Raw genomic sequence first — 17,830 nt, 5'->3', positions numbered from 1 at the left:
TGAAAGTAAGGGAATATAAGTCTGATAGCCCTCCCGGGATGTTATTCCCTGTTGGATTCTGGGTGGTAAGATGTTCTGGTCCCCCTCTTGTCGCATACCTCTATTCTGTCCAGTTCTCCGCTGGGGAGTGGGATAGAAATATGACAAGTGTAGGGGGAAAATGTGGGTGTTAGACCAGGATGGCGACCTGCTGCAGATGTATTCTACAGAGCGTGTGTTCCTAAAGTTAATCACAACACAGTTTCCCGCAATAGTTTTAGGTCTAGTCCCAATCCAGTCTACTCTTCTAACACTCAATATTTCTCCAGAGACTTTAGGGGGGAGAGGCCTGTTGGAGTTAAGCCATTGTATACATTTGTTTTTTAATTCAAAATGATCCTCACTTTTTCCCTGGCTTAAAGGTGGAACCCCAGCAAGGACCACAACATATGGTAGAGACTCAGGAGGGAGATCAAGGGAGGGCAGGACAGCTGGAGACCCCTCCTCTGAAGTATTTCTGCTAGCTTGGGCTTGTTGGTCCAGTAAGTTTGCTCAGTGGCCCCCCCTCGGCACTGTTGTATTTCCAGTGTCTACTTTTCGAACCCTGGGCAGAGGTAGAATAGTGTCAGGGGTAGAACTGCCAGTTACCCGAGCCGGTACAGCTGGTATATTTTTACTGGCTAGTGGAATTTTAGGGTTGGAAGTGGAAGTGGGCTTAATAGTTCTAGGATTCCCCGATGGGCTAATCGGCTGGGTTCTCCCTAGACCTATATTGTTGATGGTGGAAACTAATCTATCAAGCCTAGATGTCAGTGATTTAAAATGTGAACCAATAATCTGTTCCATATGAGCTCCGAAATCAGATAATAGATGAGTGACCCAAACAGGAGTTCCCACAGAGGACAGAGAAGGACCAGCAGCAACCTGTGCACAGTCAGGTAGGGTCGTGGATCTTTTAGCTAATTTTTTTACAAGTTTAATTTTCTTACTCCTCAGGCGGGGTTTGGGGGCTTTTCTGGCTACAGGGTGTGGAGGGGAATCGGCAACCTCTGGGGTATCATTTACATCAAGAACAATCTGTGCACAGGGCAGCTCTGCAAAAGAGCACATAAGGGAAGAACTGAAGTCAGGGGGATTAACAGCAACAGCTGAAAAACCCCCTACAGACTGGAGAGGGGTGATGGCCGGAGTAAAACAGTACCAACCCAGCAGAAACCTTCGATCTAGCCAGGACTGTATGGCTATAGTTCCGAGAATAAAAAAGGCAAGGGCGGGCGGCAGGACGTTCACCTATAATGCCGCCAAGACCTGGAACTCACTTCCTTTTCATCTTAGATCCAACCCTAACCTCTCCTCATTTCGAAAACAGCTGAAGACTTTTTTGTTTAACCCCCCCCTCAGTAATTTCAGCAAGTTACCTCTGTCAATCAATTTCTATTCTGGTCTCTAGCGCTTGGACGCCTCTCGGCAGCAACCGCGCTCTATAAATCTACTTTTCATTTCATTTCATTTCATAATCGCCTCTCAGTATTCTCTATGGCAGATTCCACTACCCCGATCGTCTTCTGTAGCATCTTATCAATGGCAGTGAGGCTTGGGAGAGGTTGTGCCGTGGCAGCCTGGTGCCTAGTCATGGGGCGAGAGGTAGCAGGCTTAGTATTTTTACCCTTGTCGCTCATTCTTACAACCGGGTGGACAAATCCCACAATGCACAATACTTAATACTTCCGCCCCACAATATTAAAAAAGGACTGATAGCAAGAAAAAATATTTGCATTGACGGTCCTGCGGCAAAAAGTTTTAGAGTAATTAAATGAAATGTCCAAGATGGAGTGATTTTTAAAAGTACCTTTGGGTATGAATCAATTCCAGGGAAAATAGTAGAGATGTTAAGGGGGTGGCACAGCCCAGCCTCCTCTGGCCTCTGACGGCCGCAGACGGCCCCGCCCTTGTCCTGGCGCGTCCCGCGCGTGTCTCGCGTGGCGAGGATCCAAATTCTCCTTTATACGCCTCCTGGTGCTTGGTACTGCCGTTTTGCGCGATTGCTGGGAGGTGTAGACAGTGTTAGGGGTGGTCGGATTTGACCTCATCCATAAGTGTTCAATATAGATTCCACAGGGCTGTGTAGAATGCTCAGTTATACTAACCTTCTGGTGTCCCTGTGAGACTTTTGTACCTTTCCCTTAAAACCTCTTACTGAGTAGTCATGGTATTTTGAGACGCTCCCTAGGTAGCTGAAAAGGGAAGCTCACCCGCGAATCATTGCTTGGCTTACTGTTTGGTTAGTGACCACGCCCCCTCTACTCAGCGTCCTGCTCCGTGAGGTTCCCGTAGTGTTCTGAGATCCTGCTGATTCCTATTGATCCCGTTTGTGCTCTTTTCCAGCTCCTGAGATTTCTGCCTTTGGGTCACGGTATTTTCTGTTCCTGTTCTGTGTCCTGCCTGCTGTTTTTCCTCCCGCCCTGCTCCGTTACCTTTTCTCTTCTCGGCACGCCCTTCACCGGTGCCTAGCGTCCCCTTCCGCCTGGATCCCCCGCCTGCCTTTCTCTCCTTTTTGGTGTCAGTTCCGAACTGGCAATTTATCACAGTGTTTAGACTCCGCGGTCATTCTTATGACAGAAGGTGTTTTTGTGTATGTTTGTGTTTGCGCTCTACTCCGTCTTGAGTTTACGAGTGGAGTGTGTCTGGTCTAACGCATCTTGTTGTAGGTACCCCCACTCCGTTCTGCTCTTCAGTTTCTAGTCAGACGGGTTGTGTCTATTGTCCGTGTTTTATGTTGTTTGTTCCCTTCCTCCGCTCTGTCTTAAGCTTATGAGCTGGAAGAGGGGATTGTCTGTGTTATGTGTTTTGTTACTCGCTCCACGCTGTCTTTAGTTTATGCGCTGGAAGTGAGAATTTCTGTATCACTTTGTCTTTAGCTCTATAAGTGATACTAGTGTTATCAGCTGCACTTGTGGCCCCCAGTCCTGCTCTGTCTTCAGTTTATGAGTAGGACGGGAATTGGTGCATTCTACTTTGGAGATTTCCTTGCTAGTTGTCCCCCAGGTTCTCTGCTGTATCTCCTGGTTCTTGCCTGGACTTCTAGCTTAAAGCCCTGTCACTCACCTGTGAGGTAAGTGGAATGGTATGTTGAACACTTGTATATCAGCCCTGTAAAGTACTGGTGAGGTTAGTATTGTTGTATATTTATTTTCCAGTCTCCTGCCATCAAGACTGCAGCTACGTCACCTGGCTGAGGGAGAGTGGTATACCCCCTGGGAAAATTCCCCCCACACTTTTTGGTAGCAGCTGCCTTATAGCGAAGTTATACCTTCTCGCTTTAGTAGTTGTTGTCTGGAAGTGTGTGGGACATTCATCTTTGCTCCTGTGGACGAACATCCTCCTCTCTCGAGGGGGACCCTTGACAGAAAGCCAAGCCCAAGTATTCTAGTTCACCCGAGCAAAGATGAATGTAGACCCGAGTGCGGGTTCTACAGAACATACTCCTTCAATGGAAGAGATCAATGCCGAAGTTACCAGTTTACAACAGGAAGTGGCAATGTTATGAACAGAGAACCTGAAGTTACAGGCAGATGTAGCCCATTTACAAGCTCAAGACACCGGGGCTGTGGGTGGGACTAATGCAGGAGCGGTTCCCAAGAGAAATTATATTCAACCCGCCAGGTTCTCTGTACAATCACCCACTGTTAGTCCACCTGTTGAAGCGGCAAACGTAAGCCCTCCTGTACAAGTTACGGTGCACACACCTAGTCCTGTTCCTTTAGCCATGCCAGAGAGATTCACAGGAGAGAGTGGCAAGTTTAACAGTTTTATGACTCAGTGTCATCTTCAATTTAAGTGTAAGGCGGCAGCCTTTCCAGATGATGCATCAAAAGTGGCGTTTATTCTTTCCTACTTGGGAGGAAATGCTTCAGAATGGGCTGTCCCTTTGGTAGAAACCGATGATCCCTTGTTGTATAATTACAACAACTTTCAGCTCAAGTTTAGAAGTCTGTTTGCAAAGCACGCTTATATGCAAGCCAGTGACAATGCCCTGCTTAATCTTAAACAGGGGTCCAAAGATCTTCTCACATATATAACTCAGTTTAACCGGCTGCTGGCCGAAACATATTGGCCTGAAGATAAGAGAACATCCTTATTCTACCGAGGATTGTCTGATGAGTTGAAGGACATACTAGCTCAAATAGTTAATCCGCCTGAAGATTGTCCCTCATTCATTGAACTTACAGTCAAATTAAATCATAGACTGCAAGAGAGAAGAGGTGAAAAGAGTCGTATCGGATTCCCTAGGTTGGTCCTACAGAAAACAGACAAAAAGGAGATAAAGGATGTACCTGAGCCCATGCAAATTGGAGGAATGAGAGGTCCCATCTCAGATGAGGAGAAAGCTAGAAGAAGGAAGAATATTTTGTGTTTATACTGTGGCAAGAGTGGACATTATGCCAAAGACTGTCCCAACCGTCCTTCTACTACGCCCAAGAAAATCGCTGGTGTTCAGGAAAACTAAAGAGCTTGAAGAATGAGGAGATCGATTCTTCAAGTACATGCCTTTGTCAGATCTCTCAAAATCAGAAGACATTGATAAGACCTGCGAAACATTTTCTATTGAATATCACATTAGTGGTCAGCAATCAAGATAGACATCATATGTCTCTTCTTTTAGATTCTGGAGCAACTGGTAATTTCCTTGACATACAATTAGCCCGTAAGATGAACATAACTTTCGTGGAAAAGGACAAGCCTGAACCTGTCAAGTCGGTAGATGGCTCTGAACTTTCATCAGGTATGATTAGTCATCAAACATCTCCTCTGCTCCTGGTTTGTGGTAACGGGCATTCAGAACATATCGTCTTTGACTTGATTGACACTCCTACTTTTGGAGCAATATTAGGAGTTCCCTGGCTCCAAACTCATAATCCAAAGATTGACTGGATAGACAGAACAGTGACGTTAAAGTCACCCTATTGCATGACCCATTGCTATCAGGAAGCCAGTGACAGTTTGCATCCATTATGTTGCTCAGTCCAGTCATTAGCTGTGGCTTTAAAGATACCCGACATTTATGCTGAATTTCAGTCAGTATTTAATGAAGAAGAGGCCACTAAATTGCCCCCACATCGTTCTTACGACTGCCGCATTGATTTAATACCTGGTGCTGAACTTCCTAATAGTAGGATATACGCGCTAACTTCTGATGAAACCGAATACTTAAAGAACTATCGAGATGACATGCTACAAAAAGGGTTCATCAGACATTCAACGTCTCCAGTATCCTCGCCCCTGTTTTTTATACCAAAAAGAGAAGGTGGCTTGAGAGCATGCCTGGACTATAGGGCTTTAAATAAGATTACTATAAAGAACAAATATCCATTGCCGCTCATCCCTGTGCTGTTGGATCAAGTACGAGGTGCAAAGATATTCACGAAGATAGACTTAAGAGGAGCCTATCATCTAATCCGGATTAAAGCAGGAGACGAATGGAAGACGGCGTTCCGCACCAAATTCGGTTTATATGAATATTGCGTGATGCCCTTCGGGTTATGCAACGCGCCTGCAGCTTTTCAATACTTTATCAATGAAGTGCTCCGAGAATACCTTGATGTTTTTGTCATCGTGTACATTGATGACATTTTAATATATTCTCAAAATGAAGAAGAACATGTGGTACACGTTAAAAGAGTTTTACAGAAATTGCAAGAGAATTCCTTGTTTGCCAAGTTGGATAAAACCACCTTTCACACTGATACCATCGACTTTTTGGGTTATGTCATTTCTCCTCAAGGTATTCTTATGGATCCTAAGAAGACAAAGGCATTGATGGATTGGCCTAGTCCCACCACGGTCAAGGAAGTACAATCCTTTCTAGGATTTGCTAATTTCTATAGGAGATTCATAGACCACTTTTCAGAAACCATTCTTCCTATAACGAAGTTACTCAAGAAAGGAATCAAGTTCGCTTAGAATGAAGAAGCAGAACAGGCCTTTTGCAAGCTCAAGAAGAAATTTATGTCTGCCCCCATCATTCGGCACGTTGACAACACTTTGCCATTTTTTCTGGAAGCTGACGCTTCACAAGCAGCGGTTGGTGCGGTCTTGTCGCAGAGGGATCCAGGAAATGGACAGCTTCATCCTGTGGCCTACTTTTCTAAGACGTTGCTCCCTGCTGAACAAAATTATACCATCGGTGAAAGAGAACTCCTTGCCATCAAGTTATCCTTTCAGGAATGGAGACATTATTTATTAGGATCTCCACATGTTATCACAATATTTTCAGATCATCGAAATTTACAGTTCTTTAAATCTGCAAAAGCTTTGACACCTAGACAGATGCGTTGAGTATCCTTCTTTAGTGAATATGATTTTATAATCACTTATAGACCTGCAGCCCAACATGGCAAGGCTGATGCTCTCTCAAGAATTAACAGCACTAGCATGGCACATACGAATAGCACACCTCCTATCATCCCAGAACATAAAATCATTGGAGCCGAAGAACATCATCTCAATCCTGTTTTGATATCTTAAAAGAACAATATGCCTTGATAAACAGACAATAATGGATAAAGAATCCTTTGAATACAGTCAAAGAGGAATTATATTGCCATGATAACCGATTGTACATACCTTGTTCCCCCTTACAAACTCAAGTATTGGAACGGTGTCACAATAGTGTTCTTGCTGGACACCCAGGAGTAGCCAAGACTGTTAGTCTTTGTCAGAGATGGTTCTGGTGGGATAATATCATTAAAGACACGACGACTTATGTCAAAGCTTGTTCAGTATGTGCTAGGCAAAAGTCTTCGCATTGTGCCCCCACAGGGTTGTTGAAGATAATACCAGCTCCTCCCAAACCATGGCATACCATCAGTATGGATTTTATCACCGAACTGCCTTGTAGTAAAGGGTATAATACCATACTGGTAGTAGTGGACATGCTGTCCAAAATGGCTCATTTTGTTCCACTTAAAAAGATACCATCATCACAAGAATTGGTACACATTTTTCTAGAGCAGATAATTCGCCTCCATGGTACTCCGGCAGTGATATTTTCAGATAGGGGCCCTCAATTTGTTTCCAAATTCTGGAAAGGAGTATGTTCAGTGTTACAAATGGACCATAGATTGTCCACTGCCTACCATCCTCAAACGGATGGTCAAACGGAAAGGACTAATCAAACACTAGAACAGTATTTGCGTTGTCTACTGACCCATTTGCCATCCACTTGGTTGGAAGCATTACCTTTGGCAGAGTTTGCTTATAACAATTCAACACATTCAGCCATAGGAGTGTCTCCTTTTTACTTCAATCATGGTCAACATCCTGGGTTCCTTCCTATTCCCTTCCCTACTGATCTCGACAAAATACCTGCATTAAAGGAGCATCATCAACACATAAAGGTTGTATGGGAAAAGGCCATTCAAGAACTGAACAAAGCCAAAGAAAATATGAAGTATCAAGCAGATAAACATCGCAGAGAGGAACCTCAGTATAATGTAGGGGGAAAAGTATGGTTATCCACCAAGAATCTCAGACTCCCTGGGTCCAAGAAATTACAGCCTCGCTTCATAGGTCCCTAGCCCATTCTTAAAGTCATAACCCCAGTGACTCTCAAATTGCAGTTACCCCCACACATCAAAATTCACCCTGTGTTTCATTGTTCCCTTCTTAAGAAATACATTCCCCCATTGACCCCTGAATCACCACCTCCTCCTGTGGTGATCGAAGGCGAAGAAGAGTTTGAGGTACAACAGATCCTAGACTCTAGAAGGTATAGAGGCAAACTCCAATACCTTATAGATTGGGTGGGATATCCCCCAGAAGACAGAACTTGGGAATCTGCTGAGGATGTACATGCTCCTATACTGATCAGGAGGTTCCATAGATTACATCCTAGGAAACCTGGCCCCGGCCTCGGGAGGGGGGTTTTGAGTGGGAGAACTGTTAGGGGTGGTCGGATCTGACCTCATCCATAAGTGTTCAATATAGATTCCACAGGGCTGTGTAGAATGCTCAGTTATACTAACCTTCTGGTGTCCCTGTGAGACTTTTGTACCTTTCCCTTAAAACCTCTTACTGAGTAGTCATGGTATTTTGAGATGCTCCCTAGATAGCTGAAAAGGGAAGCTCACCCGCGAATCATTGCTTGGCTTACTGTTTGGTTAGTGACCACGCCCCCTCTACTCAGCGTCCTGCTCCGTGAGGTTCCCGTAGTGTTCTGAGATCCTGCTGATTCCTATTGATCCCGTTTGTGCTCTTTTCCAGGTCCTGAGATTTCTGCCTTTGGGTCACGGTATTTTCTGTTCCTGTTCTGTGTCCTGCCTGCTGTTTTTCCTCCCGCCCTGCTCCGTTACCTTTTCTCTTCTCGGCACGCCCTTCACCGGTGCCTAGCGTCCCCTTCCGCCTGGATCCCCCGCCTGCCTTTCTCTCTTCTTTGGTGTCAGTTCCGAACTGGCAATTTATCACAGTTTTTAGACTCCGCGGTCATTCTTATGATCGAAGGGGTTTTTGTGTATGTTTGTGTTTGCGCTCTACTCCGTCTTGAGTTTACGAGTGGAGTGTGTCTGGTCTAACGCGCCTTGTTGTAGGTACGCCCACTCCGTTCTGCTCTTCAGTTTCTAGTCAGACGGGGTGTGTCTATTGTCCGTGTTTTATGTTGTTTGTTCCCTTCCTCCGCTCTGTCTTAAGCTTATGAGCTGGAAGAGGGGATTGTCTGTGTTATGTGTTTTGTTACTCGCTCCACGCTGTCTTTAGTTTATGCGCTGGAAGTGAGAATTTCTGTATCACTTTGTCTTTAGCTCTATAAGTGATACTAGTGTTATCAGCTGCACTTGTGGCCCCCAGTCCTGCTCTGTCTTCAGTTTATGAGTAGGACGGGAATTGGTGCATTCTACTTTGGAGATTTCCTTGCTAGTTGTCCCCCAGGTTCTCTGCTGTATCTCCTGGTTCTTGCCTGGACTTCTAGCTTAAAGCCCTGTCACTCACCTGTGAGGTAAGTGGAATGGTATGTTGAACACTTGTATATCAGCCCTGTAAAGTACTGGTGAGGTTAGTATTGTTGTATATTTATTTCCCAGTCTCCTGCCATCAAGACTGCAGCTACGTCACCTGGCTGGGGGAGAGTGGTATACTCCCTGGGAAAATTCCCCCCACACTTTTGGTAGCAGCTGCCTTATAGCGAAGTTATACCTTCTCGCTTTGGTAGTTGTTGTCTGGAAGTGTGTGGAACATTCATCTTTGCTCCTGTGGACGAACATCCTCCTCTCTCGAGGGGGACCCTTGACAGTCAGAGTGTTTGGCGGAGCCAGGCCCGGCCAGTTGGAGAGCGGAGCAAAGCCTGGCCCGGAATACAGCCCCCAACCAGGATGCAGTCACTCGGCAGAGCCAAGCCCGGCCAGGGAAGCAGCGGGGCGAGACCCAGTCCAGAGCACAATCCCCAAGCAGAATACAATGCACAGGGGACTCGGCAGAGCCAAGCCCGGCCAGAAGCAGTAGTGAAGCAGTGTCCAGCCCGCGGATCAGCCCCAAAGAAAATAGCAGGTACACCCCCCTGCAGAATGTGATGAAGGGCCCCTGAGTCTCCCTTATCCCACCAATATTAATTGCTCTTTTCTCTGTACATCAACAGGGTTATCGCCTACTACAGTGATTTTCCTACGTATGCACCCAAGCTCTGTAGTGAGTCTACACCCCTGTCCATGTTCGCAGATGACACTCTTTTAATATCCAAGACCCAACAAGGGCTCCAGAGAGCAATCGGGCAGTTTGAGACCTTCTGTAGCGACTATGGCCTTACCATCAATGTGTCTAAAACCAAATTTATGGTAATGAATAGGTATAAGCAAGTGAAAGGAAGAGCAATAATGAATGGGGGGTTGCTAGAGCAAACCCATTCGTTCTCATACTTGGGTATCACACTGGGTTCAAGGCTGGATTGGAAACCACACATTAATCAACTAGCTACTAGACAATGCCCAGCTGGCGGGAGTTCTCTTGAGAGAACTGCGCTCTTCGGCCACCCAACCCATAGCTCCGGCACTAAAAATCTATGACACAAAAATACGAGCATCTATATTGTATGGGGCCGAACTATGGGGGTCATGTAACATCTCTGAACTGACAAATGCCCAAAATAAATTTGTAAGAGGAATAGCGAGGCTCCCACCATTTACCCCGCTTTTGCCACTCTATATTGACCTGGGCTGCCAGAGAATAGAGGATGTAGTGCGCTTTAGACCCATAGCATACTGGCGGAGGATCTGAGTTACCCCAGAGCTCTCCCACTATGCCCAAGCACTCCTTGAAGTTAGGAACATGGACACAGCCAATAGAATAAAATGGTTTAGTGAATCCAAGGCTATTTATAATGCCATGGGCTTGGCTGAGCTATGGGATAACCAAGCACACAATATTTTTCCATCACGCAAGATTCTTAGGGAACTATACTGGTCGATGGTCACAACACAAAAATTCCAAAGACGTTCCACCTCTTCACTACATAGGGAGTTTCTTGAGCTTAAACTCTTACCAGCTTATGAACCATATTGTGATTTTATTACAATCCCTGAGGACCGGAAACGGTTCCATCAATATAGGGTGGGTACCCTGCCGATTAATACCTTTACAAGTAAATGGTCCTCTGGTAGGGATGCTATGTGTCCCTTTTGTAGTTCACAACTGGAAAGTCTAACTCATATATTGTTTATATGCCCTGTGTACAAACTGCCGCGGCTTAGGTGGCTTAGGCCAGTATGTCTTCAAAAATGTATCAAAAAAGGAACTGAGGCCCTACGGATTTTTAAAACAGACTGTTCGGAAAGCCTAATTATTGCTGTGTCTAAATTTCTCAATTGGATGTGGGCAACTAAAATCAGTTGTTGTCCCAAATGTTTGAATGTCTCCTCATTATTATGTAAAATGAATTGTCCTTTATTTTTTTTATTTTTTTTTTAGATTTTTTGATAAAATGTTGTCATATTTATTACTTTTAAAGTGAATTTCTACCTTTTTAATTATTGATAAAGAATAATCAGAGGACAGATTTAGCCAGTAGGTTACGTGAAAAGCCCTTATTTATGTATAATTGTCAATGAATCAGCTGTGCTTAATGTACTTTTAAGGTATTGATGATGTGCTTTTTTATGTTGTCTTTTATGACATGATGTCGAAATAGAGACTTATCTGATACTAAAAAAATTGCTCTTTGGCTGAATGGAGGAAGGCAGAAGGCCTGGGGCTTCCTGCACCGCATGGGCCGTCGGGGCCTGTGTTTTGGCCCTGGCTGTGGCTGAGAATGAATGTAAGTAGGAGTGCACTTATGATGTCCACACCTACAAAAAACTGATCTCTTAGAGAAATTAATCCACACAGGTTCATGCAAATCTCACAACACTAATGATGCTTAGCTCAGTGGTGGCCAACGAAATAAACCTCACACGCTATGGCCACTAAATGAGGAGTGTAAATTGTCCAGAGGACACCCAAATCACCCCTGGAGCCTTTAATCTCCACTTCCTGACTTCTAGCACATTAACTCTCTTCCAGAGACGCGTACTCATTTAACTTTCCCTTCGTTTTAATTCCTTTCTCTTTAAAAAAGTACGACCTACTGTTCACCTTTGAACTTTATAATGGAGATATTTTGAAAACAATTACCATCCCTGGCCACAAGATGTCCTAGTTTCCAAAAAGTTGGGAATTGAGAGACGAAAATACCTGTAAGTTATGTTTTCACGACCCTTTCAATTATGTTTTCACAACCTTTTGTCAGCCTCTTCACTCAAAAAAGACATCAGACCACATTCCCCAAATGTAGTGGGCACTTTTGTAAAAAGAACAACCTTTTTACAAAACTGCAGATTTTGCGACTTTTTTGCAAAATGCAAAATCCTGGACGGTCTAGTTGAGTATTTCAAAAGTTTATAAACTTCTGACATACATGATATTCTTGTCCTCTATATTTTTGACATGATATTCTGTCCCACAATATTTGTGTTTCTGATCTTTTGTCCAAATACCGACGAGATGCGAGCACTTTCTAGGGTCAGGCCTGTACAAAGGACATGTGAACATTACTCCGTGTATAGGTACCGTAGTGATATCTACATCTTAAAGGAGTGTAGGTGTTAGAATAATAATAAGTCATCTAAATTAAATGTTATATACTTAATTTTCAATATTTTAATTAATAGTTTTTCTTCAATATTATGGTAGCGCAATATTAAAATTATTATATTCTGACAAACAAAGTTAAGGGTGTTTATTTGTGGGCATAGAGGAAGTGTGGGTCTCATTACTAAAAGCTGGGATGGCCTTTATCTTGTCTGAAATCCTTTTTGTCTTCTTGTCAGCTTCCTGTATTGGCTTCTGGAACCACCATAAGACAGAGAAGCTTCTCACTGTTATACAACCCCACACACAATATTGCTGGGAGAAGATTGGTAAGAGTAACGGTATTTTAATGGATATAAAGGAGCTGTGTATCTGAGCCTTTCAGTAGCCATCCTTGAATGTTATTTGCAGTTCTCTTACATTGAATCTTTCCTAAGTACAATCTCATCTCCCAACCCTTGCTTCCAATCCATAACTAAACAGTCCAGTCTCTACACAATCCCTTTTCTATAATTTCTTGTCAGCCCATAATACCGCACTATGCCACTAAGATTTCCTACCAGTATTTACCCTTTTCCTCTTTCACTATTTGGTAGGTCAGAAACCGCTTTGTTTCTGCTTCCTTAATTATCTCTCCCATTGCATTCTTCACTTCCCCTACCTACCATTTTAGAGGGAATAAGTTTAGTAAAAGTGACAACTTCTGATGGTGATTTTACGATGCCTTCAAGGACAATCAAGTCAACAGGGTCATTATATAGGTTTGCAGTCAACCTTGCCATAAACCCCTCAAGGACATTTTAGGAGGGCTCAATATGCTTTGGCTAACTTAATTTACCAAATGAACATTTTACGATTTATATGCACATGCTCCTCATACTCTTCATGAGACTGTATTGGGTAGATAATATTGCCAGTTAAAAGACATTATGTTTGTGTTTGATCTCAATGGCATCAACATTACCAACATCCTCGACAGCATGAACAACATCTAACTCACCCAACTCGCTCATGACCCCATGCACACCGCAGGCCTCACACTAGACCCAATCTTCATCTCCAGTGACAACATCAGGTACAGCCACACCACTGAACTCACCTGGACTGACCACTCCATCATTCACTTCAACATCACCAGCTCACGGACTGCTGCCCCCAGTCTACCCAATCGCCCACTACAGCTGAAGCAAAGTCTTAAAGGACACATGGATCAATACCCTCAACACCACCCGCCTCATGTCCTCCAACAACCTAGACCAGAACATCAGAAACTGCACCAACAGTTTTGCTTCCATTGGCAACAACCCACAGAAAGTTCACTAAGTAGGCTAGCTGGGACTCTGAAGACCTCCGAACAACTAAACAGCACCGTAAACAACTGGAAAGGAGATGCGCACCAACAAGGACACAACCAACAAGACCAACTTCAACACAACCCTCAACCTCTACTTCAGACAGTTGAGAGAATTGAAGAAAAAGGCCTCACCCTCATGCATTGAATCAAGCTTTAATAACAGCAAACAACTCTTCAGCAGCGTCAAAGAATTCTCCAACCCCTCTGCTGCAACTAACAACATTACCCCCACACAGGAATTCTGCAACAACCTTGCAACGTCTACAGATACTTTAAACCCTAGCCCAAGGCCACTGACTTCTTTAAGCAACACAACAACCCCGCTATCACCAGAGACATCCGATTAACTGAATGGGGACAGCTCCCCCCACAGGACACTGCCTCCATCATGAACTCTGTCCAATCAGGGACCCCAGCTGGCTTTTGACCTCACCTCATCTTTAACCTAGGCGAAGCCAGAATAGCGATTCTCCAATCAACATACAAGAAGAATTTTGATTCCATTAAAGACAATCGAGGTTTACATCATGCAATGACCTTCTATTGCTGCCGCAACATGCAGCCCTTTAAAGACCAAAAATACATCATAAAGCAATAGAATGTCCAGACAATATGTATATCCAGGGCACACAGTCATCATCATCTTTAAGCTACGACAAAACAGGACAACATCTTCATTTTCTGTCAAGCTTTATAATAAGTTGTCTGCAAATAGAATTCAAGCAAAGTCAAAAGAAATTCTTTATTTCAGCCTTTGAGGACATAAAAGCACAAATAAAAAGTACTGACATTGTAATGCACATGTACTTTATATCTGGGAAATTAAAATGCGTGAATTGTGCTGTACTTTTTTTGTGCAAAAAAAATGAATTCACAAGTACTTGATGCTATAACACTATCAATTATAAACCTGATAACAAACTTAAATAATACCTTTATCCTAGTCATTCTTTTTGTTTTTACATTTTTTTTATTTTCTCCTCGTAGGGTGAGGAGGAAGGGATAATGTTAGCCTCTGAAGGCTACCATTTTGCAAGTTTAAAGCCATCCAGTGGCCACAGGTCTTAAATAACATTTTGCAAAAGTATTCGCATTAGATCAATCTGCTACTTTTAAAATATTTGTTAGCAAACTACCTGCCCAGAAAACCTTACTAGCCTTTGCACTTCTGAGGAATAGGCACCTTATCTGGAAAGGTCTACTCTTACCTCACTTATTACTACTCTCGCCCGATTAGCTAAAGTGGCTATGGAGACTTCCTTATAGGGTTTGACGTTAGACAGTAACAACTGTTCCTCACCATGTGCCCTAAACTCCAGCACCTTACTCTCATACATTTTACCACACATAGCTTTTCACACTCATGGAAAAAAAGGATACAAAACAGGCTCAGACATTATTTTAGTCCTTTTCCATATGTTACAATGTACCCCTTCAGGAGATTAGAATCTATTTGAAGTCTCCAACGCTTGAACGTCAGAAACCCTTCTAAAAGAAATTAGACAAAATAAAGTTGCTAACTTCAGAAAGAGGAGAGACCTCTTGGCAGCCTACGTAGTGGCTCCCACCACACACTTATCACAAGGCTGCACAACAGAGGCATCCAAGGAGCTGCTCTCAGATGGATCGCCTCTCCTCACCAGAAGAATGCAAAAAGTAATTTTACCCTTCACCTTCGAACCAAAGAAATCATCTGTGGACTAGGATCCTCGGTCATCCCCACCCTTTTTAAAACTTATATGACACTTCTGCCCAGCATCATAAAAGAAAAACCATGGACTGGTATCATATGCTATGCTGATGACACATAACTCATTCTCTCCCTCTCCGAAGATACCACCAAACACCAAGACTGACTTCAACAACTGCATTACAAACATTGCCAAATAGATGAACGACAACTGCCTGAATCTCAACACAGACAAGATAGAGGGACAGATCTTTGGAAACAAAAGCTCCCCCATGGATGCATCCTGGTGGCCCTCTTAACTCAGACCCCCAATGAGCATGCTACAAATCGACTACAGACCATGCAGAACACAGAAGGCAGACTCGCCATGGATCTCGTTAGACAAACCCACATCACCCCCTACCTCAGGGAAATCAACTGGCTCCCTGTACAGAAAAGATGCTGGGTATCAAGCTCCTGGCCCCCGCATACAAGGCCCTACACAACTGCGCACCCACCTACTTGAACCATCCCCTGACCTTCCATCAGCCCACCAGACATCTCCACTCCACTTCCGTCTCTAACCTTCAACCACGCATCTTATGTAGCAGATGCAGAGGTTGCTCCTTCTCCCACCTAGCAAGGAAGACATGGATTGAGCTACCCCATTATCTCCATACCTCTCCATCTGTTACAGAGTTTTGAAGAGATGGGTAGCCCCTGAAGACCTGGCTATTCAGCTAATCAACTGGACAGTGCCATCAGCTGTATACCCTCACAGGTGACAAGAAGTGCTCTACAAATCTACTGATTGATTGATGCTGAGAGGCCGTATGGAGTGAATGCCTGCTGTTCATGGCAACACATTTGAAGGGATTAACTAATGCTAACAAACTTTGCAGTGGGCAATAGTGGATAATACATTAAAATCAGCTCTAGAGAAGACCTCTCAGGACACTCTTAATCATTAGTGAACCCACGAATATGGGCAGTGAGATCATAGTGCAATTACAAAAAAAAAAATAAAGATGCATGAATGTAGTACCAATAAATAGCACACACTGCATAGCCAGACTAATGTTTAGGAAAACGTGCCTCACTTTGCACATGTCAAGATTTACCTCACCTTTCTCTGCAAAATTATGTGACTTTCATTAATCTTACAAGTTTACAGTTGTTGTTTTGAATTAGTATATTTCACTAGTATCCACCTCTTTCCATTGGCTATGAACCGGCCCAGTCCCTTACATACTAACAAGGTGAACATGTATCCTTGCTGCCAGAAAAATACTTCATGCAGTCTATTTATACTCATGGAATGTCTATAGGCAAACTAGCCAAATACACTGCTCTGACACAGGTCTTTAAAGCCTTTAAACCCTTAAGGGTACCATGGCTAAAGATATGACTTTACAGCTAAATCATTTTGTCAGCTCCTATGTCACATGTTTTACTTGAAACTAGGTTGCTGGCAGCAAACTCTGTGTGATCATGGTCTTACTTAAACTTGGGTGCCACTAAAAGGTTTAATGAGAGTCTTTCGTTGTGTTCATAGAGGGGGAGTTTGGAGTGGAAAGTGAAAATGGGTCTTAAAGTATATTTTGCCTAATGCAATTTTTACCTTTACAGCAGCCACAGTGGTTCCCCACAGGCACAATAATGAGCGAGAGCCGAAGCCTCCTACCTTATTCTGGCGAAAGGGTGAGACGGGACATCAAAGGCCACCATGTGTTTGAGCATTTCCTTCACCATGTGTTTGAGTATTTTCTTTGCATCAGTACATTTAATTTTTTGGTTTTCTATCAATGTGTAGTCGAAAAAAACAGTAATTTCTTGCCATGGTATACAATCTGCTCTATCATACATTGCCTTACCTTACTGCCGCATCCCTCAATGGATTTTACCCAACAGTGATTACATCTTTATCTGCCACATGCATCAACATTTGGATTTGCGATCCCTAAATAGCGATTTTTAAGGAATTGCTATTTTGGAATCGCAAATCCCTATGCTTGTAGGAATCTCAAAATAAATTGTGATTCCTTGGCATCATCTAATAGCGATTTGCAAATTGTGAAACGCTATTAGGGAATGAAACTCCATTCATTCCTATGAGCCTACAGGCCCATAGGAATGAATGGAAATGCATTCGCAAATTGCGATTACCAAATTGGTAATCGCAAATTGCGAATGCAATTCTAAGGGTTCCAGGGGGCCTAATGCCCCCCTGATGCACCCCCCAAAAAAGGGAACAGTGCTCATGTGGCGCAAACACCCGCCCTAAGGGCATGTGTGTGCACCACATCTCACTTCAAAAAATTCACTTTTGTGCATTTTTCAAAGAATGCGCAAATGACCATCAACTTGAAGTTAATGGTAATTAGCATTTCCTAAAGGCACACTTTGCATTTAGGAAAGAGCTGATGGATCGCCTTTAGGGAATTGCAAATTGACATTCCCTAAATGCTTTAGCAATTTAGGTAATCGCAAAAAATTGCGATTACCTAATTTGCAAATGGAAATGACTTCATGCATCGGAAAAGGCTGGTTTCCGGTCGCAAATGGGTCGAATCGCAGAATCGAACCGTTTGCGACTGGAAAAAAGGTGGCACAAAGTTCTTTGAATTTTGGCATAAAGTTTCCAAAGGTTTGTTATCTTCAAATGAATGCTGTTTCATCAAGGTTAATAAAGGCCACTAATTGATTCTTTACATAGATGA

The 17,830-nt window shown here is 43.4% G+C and overlaps 1 protein-coding gene across 1 annotated transcript in view; it reads left to right on the top strand.

The window, feature by feature from the left end:
• The window catches only part of LOC147708656 (uncharacterized), a 223,889-nt gene that overhangs the window by 73,707 nt on the left and 132,352 nt on the right, over window positions 1–17,830 (top strand). The window contains exon 11 of the mRNA XM_086925380.1: window positions 16,740–16,811. Coding sequence (XP_086781506.1) covers window positions 16,740–16,811 — 72 coding nt within the window. The remainder of the gene's footprint in view (window positions 1–16,739; window positions 16,812–17,830) is intronic.

Source organism: Lissotriton vulgaris, chromosome 6, assembly GCF_964263255.1.
Source record: "Lissotriton vulgaris chromosome 6, aLisVul1.2, whole genome shotgun sequence".
Classification (NCBI taxonomy): Eukaryota; Metazoa; Chordata; class Amphibia; order Caudata; family Salamandridae; genus Lissotriton; species Lissotriton vulgaris.
This window is presented reverse-complemented; position numbering and strand designations above follow the sequence as displayed.